This window comes from Egretta garzetta, unplaced genomic scaffold (assembly GCF_000687185.1).
Source record: "Egretta garzetta isolate BGI_Z169 unplaced genomic scaffold, ASM68718v1 scaffold904, whole genome shotgun sequence".
NCBI classification, from domain to species: domain Eukaryota; kingdom Metazoa; phylum Chordata; class Aves; order Pelecaniformes; family Ardeidae; genus Egretta; species Egretta garzetta.
The window spans coordinates 105976-114440 of record NW_009259525.1 but is presented as its reverse complement, the minus strand read 5'-3'; the positions used below and the strand labels follow the sequence as shown (position 1 = coordinate 114440).

The 8465-nt window shown below is 52.1% G+C and overlaps 1 protein-coding gene across 1 annotated transcript in view; it reads right to left on the bottom strand.

The window, feature by feature from the left end:
* Nucleotides 1–8465, bottom strand: part of IGHMBP2 (immunoglobulin mu DNA binding protein 2) — a 55215-nt gene that overhangs the window by 15416 nt on the left and 31334 nt on the right. Inside the window, exons 10-11 of the mRNA XM_035893053.1 lie at nucleotides 7765–7947; nucleotides 1372–1490 (exon numbers count right to left, since the gene is read on the bottom strand). Of these exons, the coding sequence (XP_035748946.1) occupies nucleotides 1372–1490; nucleotides 7765–7947 (302 nt within the window). The remainder of the gene's footprint in view (nucleotides 1–1371; nucleotides 1491–7764; nucleotides 7948–8465) is intronic.

Sequence of the window (8465 nt, the reverse complement as noted above, 5' to 3'; positions counted from 1 at the left end):
GTGCACTGAAAAATGAGAGGCACTTAAATGCTGCTGGGATTTCAAACAAAAGAAGGCAAGACGGTTAAACTGGTAAAAACTGTCCTTGTTCCTTACAGTCCATTTTCCCTGCCTCGCCGGAGAGGGATTTGAAGCCTCAGAAATCTGTTGCTGGCATGAAGCCTGCAGTGGCGAGCAGAGAGGAAAACAAATGAATCCCTGAAGCCGGCAGCCACGTTGCCAAATAAGCTCTTTGGCCACGTGAGAGCGAGTGGCTAGAAAGCCTGTGGCTCTGCCGTCGGGACAAAGCGCATCGGGAGAAGCGCAGGCAGCAGCCAGGCAGGGAGGAGTTGCCATGGGCAAGGTGCAGGGCACGGGCACCGCACACGGAGATCGGTCCCCTCTGGGCACCACAGAGCCACTCTGGGCAGTGAATTTACAATCTGGGGGAAGATGTTGTCCTGGAAGACAACCTCCTGCCTCACCCTCCCTAAAGCCGAGGCTCACTGTGCCCTCCCAGCAATCCTTTTGCCGACAGCTTCCTGGGCTAAAAACTCTCCCTAATGCTTTTAGGAGCGCTATCTCCATAACAAGGTTGGGATACGTGGATTGTCAGATGAAGCATCAGGTTTTGGACAGTCCATATGCAACTCACCCTGGCGAAGGCCCTCTGTGAGCCTCTTGAGGGCCAGCTAGCAAGTGGGGAGATGCCAGACTAAATCTACAGAAGCATCAGTAGCATCCATGCCCAGCAAGTCACAACCACCCGCCCTGCTGAGGAAGCGAGGACACGAAGGGGTAGCGTCAGCACTTTCCAAGTCCTCCCGCCTCATCAGAATGGCTATGGTGCCTGTCTTTACACTCTTAATGAAACCTATTTTTTAAGTCGAAAACCAGCGGGCAACTCAATGTCTTCAGAAAATTCATGGAGAAGAGCCATACAGGACTTCAGGAAAAGGGCGGAGGACTGGGGGGCAATTCTGAGCCATGTCTACTGAAACAGGCTTGGGCTCTGCCTGATATTATTTGCTCCGCCAACTTGTGTAAAGCACTCGTTGCAGGGATCCTCCACCCTGTCCTAGTCCACAGCATGGAGAAATGTCTCTGTAAGGGAACAAGGCAGCCAGCATGGCCACCCACAAGGTGCACGCTGTTATCACGGCACCGTGGCCACTCCGTTCTGGCTCGGAGTCCTTTCAGCTTGAGGATTTATAGAGGAAATGATCCCTCAAATAAGCAAGACTCCCTGGGGACCCCACCTTCCCCCTGCTACCTGCTCTGGCCAGGGACACCTCTGGGACGTGGCTCAGCTGGTGGAGCGGCCAAGCCCGTGGGAGGCTGAGGACCTGAGACAATCAATTCTGGCCAACAAAAGTTTCCAAATGATGGTACCTGGATTCCCCTTTGACTGTTCATCTTCCATTTCCAGCTCAAACAGGCCACAGCCAGCAGTGTCTATAAGCAATAAGGGAATCGTGGTCTCTTCTGTAGAGGTGACGCCCGGCAGGTCCCTGCACAAGGTATTTGGGAAAGCGCCAATTAACCACACTGGAATTACGCCAAAGGGGTGATCAGCTGTGTTGTTGCTTACTCCTCCCAATGACACTGCAAGGACAGAGGGAAAGCACAGCTGGATGTTGCTTCTGAGGGACAAGGCTACAGACCAACAGCGGTGTCCCGTGGGGTGAGAACGCAGGAAGCGTGGCTCTGGAGGTGGTGAAGAATGACAGAGACTGAGAACTGAGGTCCCCCTCTTTGTGCTCCACCAAGCTTTGGGTGCCTTTGCCTCTGCAGTGATGCTGCTGAAGAGCATCGTGTGCAGCAAGAACTAAGCAGGGCCCTGGTGAGGTCCTCCAGCTTTCAGCTCCAGGTTTCCTGGGTTCAGTGCCAGGATGGCAGCCACAACCAATGGCACAGCAAGTCCCGAGAGGCCCAGGGGAGTTTGGCAACACTAGAAAACCATAGCTGAAAAGCCATTATTGCTCTGCACCGTGGGATTGTCATTTAAATGCTCTCCCGAAGCGCAAACGAAGAGCTGAGGGCGCCGGAGTGTCTCACGGGGCCAGCCAGCAGCACTGAGAGCTTCCTCACCAGCTGCACAGCCCAGTTATTGCAAGGCAAGGGTACAGCGTGTGGGTGTTAGTGTCTCGCTTAAACGGTCTCAAACAGAAAAGATGTGCAGACCCAGGGCGACGTGGCAGCTGCTTTCTTCTTCTTACGGTGTTGAGAGGGAGAAAGAGTGCCTGAAGTGTTAGCAGAGATTTGACAGCAGTGCTGCTGGGCAAGAGAAGAAAGCGCAGCGCAGGGAACCACAGAGGAATTGGGGTTTTGCATAATTTCTACATCTAAAGCTGCTGCATTTAAAAAAAAAAAAAAATTAATAAACTGTATTTTAATACCCAAGGAAGTTGCTAGCTTGAATTCACAGCCTAGGAAGAGGATGGGCAATGGAGGGCAGACGGAAAGCCTGGAGATGGCAGGAGAGCTCCAGGACAATGTGTTACCATACATCAGGTACCAATCATGGAGAGCTGTGACCCCGGAGAGTCTGCAAATAAACGAGGCGGGTGGCAAGCCACCAAAAAGGAGAATTACCTCCAGGTGACAGGCAGGGAAGTGAGGGCAAAGCCAGGTGCCAATTCAAGACAAGCCCCTGGCCGCAGCCTCTCCTTTCCAGGACTCCCGGCACTCCAGGTCTGTTCCTCTGCATTTGTATGCTGCCCACGGCCCTTGCTTCCCGTGGACTCTGGATATTACTCACTCCGTTGACAACAAAAGTCTCCTCTCTTGACTGAAACTCATTTTTCTCCTGTCTGAAGCTATTACTGTTGTAATGCAGGGCTGGGAAGGGATGGAGAGCAGTGCGCTACGGCTGGGAGCCAACGACACTGCGAAAGAGCCCAGGCTGCACCTTCCCCAGCCCGATGGCAAACCAGAGCCCAAAGGCAGAGCTCTTCCCCTGGCCTTGGGGTCTGGCTGCCTCAGCGCAGCGACTGGATTCAAACAGAGGCACAAGGTACCTTCCCCAGTTCCAGGGACCCCGGGGACCAGCAACCAACTTTACTTTCCATGACCGCCTCTGGAGCGAGGCCACCTCCAGTTCCCCCTTAGAGCATTTCCTCCCCCGTGGGGGGTACGGCAGGCTTATCTCCCTCTCTTTGTAACACCAAACCTAGCGGGGTGCCCATCTCCTTTATACCTGCTCTGCTTCCTATCTTACCACTGTCCACATCTGCACAGACAAAAGGCTTTGAGCAAAGAAAGATGAGGAACTCCTAGAAAGAGTCCAGAGGAGACCAACAAGGATGATGGGGGGACTGGAGCATCTCCCCTATGAGGAAAGGCTGAGAGAGCTGGGCTTGTTCAGCCTGGAGAAGAGAAGACTGAGAGGGGACCTCATCAATACATACAAATATCTCAAGGGTGGAAGTCACAAGGATGGAGCCAGACTCTTCGCAGTGATGTCCAGCGACAGGACAAGGGGCAATGGGCACAAACTGAAGCAGAAGAGGTTTCAGCTGAATATAAGGAGAAACTTCTTGACCTGGAGGGTGCCCAAGCCCTGGCCCAGGCTGCCCAGGGGGGCTGTGGAGTCTCCTTCTCTGGAGATATTCCACTCCCGCCTGGATGAAGTCCTGTGTAACATGCTCTAGGAGAACCTTCTTGAGCAGGGGGGTTAGACTCGATCTCCCGAGGTCCCTTCCAACCCTTGCCATTCTGGGATTCTGTGAAAAGCCAAGTTCTCCATGCCAATAATCCTAATTCTTTACCTGCTCACAGTGGCCACGGAAAGCCCTTGCAGCATCTCTCAGTACCAGGAAAAATCTCAACCCCCGAGTACATCACTTCAGAGGAGTAATTATGTACATAAATCTTCCAGGTGAGAGAAGAATTCATTCTCTCCTAAGGCTGTGAGACTGCACCAGAACTGGCTGCTCCCTGGAGAAAAGCTGTCCTGAGCTTTGCTATCCCTTCAGGATGAAGGGGAAAGTCCCTTCTCCCACCCACTACAAACTAGCCCAAGCTGCAGAGAGGGATCTTTGTTCCCGGAGAGATTCTTGGTCTGTGATGACAAACCAGGCTGTCCCTGCAGCCAGACACTGGATCCAGGCTTAAGGCACTGCCCTAGGGCATCCAGGCACCCTGTGCTTCCTCTGGGAGGTGATCCCAGCTGGGTGGCTTGCACATCACAAGCGAGGGGTGTGCTGGCTTCCGAGCACCTTCCAGGTCTCGCACTACCGGGGTTTTCCCCCACATTCCCTATCAGCGAGAGGGTGTTAGCCCCCCCAGAAAAAGTGCTAAGGGAAGGGACACCTGACACTGTACTTAGATGAAAACTGACAGCAGAAACGGCTGGTGGTTTTCAAACCATCTTCACACAGACTGAGTCACAAATTTTGGATGTGAAAAATAGCGCTTGCAGCCTCCCTGACTTAATTCTGGTGAAGTGCGGGGGTTTCTGATGTGCTTCGTCACCCATTTCAGAAGGAAGGGAGATCTGGGAAGAAGGCTTTGCTCCCTTGGAAATACTCTGCCCTTTTTTGAGAAAAGACGGTGCTGCAGAAATCTCTGGCAGATCACAGACCAAGGGTTCTGAGCACCTCCCAGGTCAGAGCAAAAGTTGGTAAGGAAATATGAGGTTGTTTGGAGCAGAACTGCACTTCTTCCAAAGACCAGTCTGGGATTCAGGTAAAGGAGATGAGACTTGCATCAACATCGCTGTTCAGGAAAGGTCGGGGTGGGAGTGCAGCCTTCCAGTGCAGGAGGCATTGGGGATTATACCCTGGAGACTCTGTCTGAACGCAAGCCCATGGGTACCAGGCTTTGCAAGTTCAGCTGGACCAAAAACTCCCCGCCACAATTTGTAGCACAAGGTCTTGGCGCCTGGACCTCCTCCCAGCCATATGTCTCAAGGCTGGGACACGCTTCTTTGAGCTTCACCTTTCAAAATGGCACTGAGCTCACTGCAAAGTCAAGGCTGGAACACAATCGCACGGGCTGGCTGTGCCAGTGCTGGAGGCGTGGCAGGATGGATCACTCCAGTCAGATCTTTCTGCAAAGGAAGACCTCAAAATGCTTTCAGCAGAGATGGAGGTGCCCCTCCTTGCACCGTGCTTTGGGACTCTTCCGGTTTCTCGCCCATCACCCACCAGCCTTTAGGAAGGAGGGAACCAAAAGCTACAGACCCAGAGTCTGTCAAATGCTGTTGCTGCAACTGCAGCTGCAGCCCAGGCTTTGGCTGCTTTCCAGGATGAGCAGGTAACTCCTGCGGGCATTTGCCAGCCTTCCACCTCCCTAGGACGCTTCTGCTCATGAGAGCTGTTCCTAGAACTATCAGAGAACCAAACTTACTTATTTCTTGCTCAGGTAAGGGATCATTTGGCCTAAGCCAACAGAAGACGTCAGATGCTCACCAATATCCTGAAGGAATTTGTACCAGGATCCGAAACGTGAGAAGATCGTGGTCCAATATCAAGCCCTGCATTATCCGGTCTTCTACAGAAGCACAGAAACTTGGCATGGTCCAGTGCCTGCACTGAGGATTGCTGCACTCATGCGGTATGGCAGCAGGGCTGTGGACTGGCAGGTTTGATTATGAGTTTAGAAACCAGCGTCTGCAGGAAAAGGCCCTGAGCAGGGGACTAAGATGCTCCGTGGACTGGAAAGGAAAACATTCACTCCTTCATCAGCTATAAAAATAAACCAGCTCATCAGAGTAACAAAGCTGCCTGACTTCCAACTTTTCGATTGGCTTCCTATTTTAATGGTTTCAAACCATTTTGCCCGGGGTTCTTGACTGGTTGCTATTTTTAATTTGCAAAGTTAAATGGAAAAAAAAAAAAAAAGCATGGCAAGGAACAAGAACAATTGAGAAGAGGGCTTTGTAGGCGCCAACCCCAGAATTAGCTCTGTAGGGCTAGAACATGGCTGAATGAGCTCTGTCCACCTCCCCCTGCCAACGGTGAACCAGCCTTGCCTACTCTTGCCTATAGAACCCACCACCATCCAGAAGAATTGCACACGTATACACAAAGGAGTATGTGAACCCAGACAGAAGCCAGTGTGGCTTCACCCATGTAAGTTGAGCTGAAGCCTCGACAGCCCCGAAGCCGGAACGCAGAGATGCTGACACAAAGGAGAACCCCCCGTGCTGGCTGCAGTAGATGTAGATGAGGGGGGCCAGGGCTGTCTCCAACACAAAGCTTGCTCTTCCCATCCAGGTCGCATTGTTCACACTGCTCACAGGTAAGAATATTTTGAAATGAGTATGATAAAATGGCCTCTCCAGCTATCTCCATCCAAAACAGGATCTACAATGAAATGGAGAGTCTAGGGGAGTATCAATTTTTCCGACTCCCAAATATTTGCATTTTAAAAAAACTTTCTACTAAAAACCTCCTCCTGCCAACGGTGAACCAGCCTTGCCTACTCTTGCCTATAGAACCCACCCCCCATCCAGAGAATTGCACACATATACACAAAGGTGTATGTGACCTCAGACAGAAGCCAGTGTGGCTTCATCCATGTAAGTTGAGCTGAAGCCTCGACAGCCCCGAAGCCGGAACGCAGAGATGCTGACACAAAGGAGAACCCCCCGTGCTGGCTGCAGTAGATGTAGATGAGGGGGGCCAGGGCTGTCTCCAACACAAAGCTTGCTCTTCCCATCCAGGTCGCATTGTTCACACTGCTCACAGGTAAGAATATTTTGAAATGAGTATGATAAAATGGCCTCTCCAGCTATCTCCATCCAAAACAGGATCTACAATGAAATGGAGAGTCTAGGGGAGTATCAATTTTTCCGACTCCCAAATATTTGCATTTTAAAAAAACTTTCTACTAAAAATACAAGAGCACCATGCAGACAAGCACTGTGATATTTCATGCTTCTCCAAGTCCAACAGAGAGAATTAATGTTTTCCCATCGCCTCCCAGAACTGCACTGACTGCAATTTTAAAGAGCAGCAATTATTGATCGTCGCAGCGTGTGTTAGCAAACGACTGCCTGTCCCAGGGTGGAATGGAAGTGAAATGCTCACCATTTCCTCTAAACTACCGCAGAAAAGGGGAAGCACTGTAGACAAGGAATGGACCCAACGCCATCAGACCGGCCTCGGGTGCTGTCCTGGCAGTAAAACTACCCGAGCTGGAAAGGGAATCTTGCTTTCTGATCTTTCTGACGTCGATGTTGGGACCAAAGATGGGACCCACAGTGGCCCTCATAATCACGTGGACGTGTGGAAACATGGTAGAAGACTGGTGTCCGGTCCTACTCTCAGTGAGAGCTCACGATAGAGAACCACTGCTTGGGGAATGCCCGCCGCAGGTCAGGCCTTCGTACGTTCTCACCAGCTGCAAGGGGATTTTATTTTGTTGCTTGTCATACCAAAGGAGGAAATGGAAGATAACTCTGCACGACTTCTTGTTACACAGGAAAAAGGACAACCCCCCCCAGTTAATGCTTCCTCGATGAAATAAAGGATGAAACAGAAGTGCTATCGCAGGGCCAGGAGCAATGGCAAACTCCATCACAGGGAAGGTAACCGAGCCCTGGCCCAGGCTGCCCAGGGGGGCTGTGGAGTCTCCTTCTCTGGAGATATTCAACCCCTGCCTGGATGCTGTCCTGCTCTGAGTGACCCTGGTTGAGCAGGGGGGTGGGACTGGGTGAGCTCCCAAGGGCCCTTCCAACCCCTGCCAGTCTGGGATTCTGTGAAGGGACAAACCCTGCATGCGATGGGATGAAAAAGACACCTCTGCTCGCATACCAGAGAAGAGCGACCTACTTACCTGAGCAAATGCTGGGCCACTGATGGGTGAGCGGTGAGCCGACCGCTGTACATCTCCGAGGAAGCCCACTGCATGATGGCCTGGTGCATTCGGTACTGCACCGTCAGCATCTTCACAATCTTCTCCCCGTACCTCTCGATGAGACGCTCCATCAAGCTGAGCGAAAGGCCCTTGGCAGCAGCCCTGTGTGGGAAAAGCAAGTCAGAATGTCTAGATGTCTGATCTGAAGCCACGATCTCGGGTACAGATGTAACCCTCTTGGGACTAAAGAATCAATCAGCATCTCACTACAGATGCAACCCCAGCAGTGCTGCAGCTGGAACGGAACGTGGCATGGGTCAATGCTAACGGGTTAAGTTGCCATGCCATCAGAGCACCTGCGGTACCCGCTGTGGACCCTGCTGAGCACCCTCGTGCGGCTCTGCTGGGATGGCGCTGTCTCCCTGGCCTTCCTACTCCGTTTCAGTTGGGTACCAACAAGCGGTGGAAAGGGAGCAGGAGAAGGCTGCAGGGTCTCAAGCGTTATCTTTCAGCATAGGCTCCCCAACAGGGTGAAGACCCTCAGGGATGGCCTTCTGCCTTACACAGAGATCAGATCTGCTTGAACACGTCAGGGTGGAGTGATGCCTGCTTCCCTTTCTCGTAGGGAAACACCCAGGGGTGTTGCCACTCTAATGCAAGAGATGCACGTGGTATCGGCT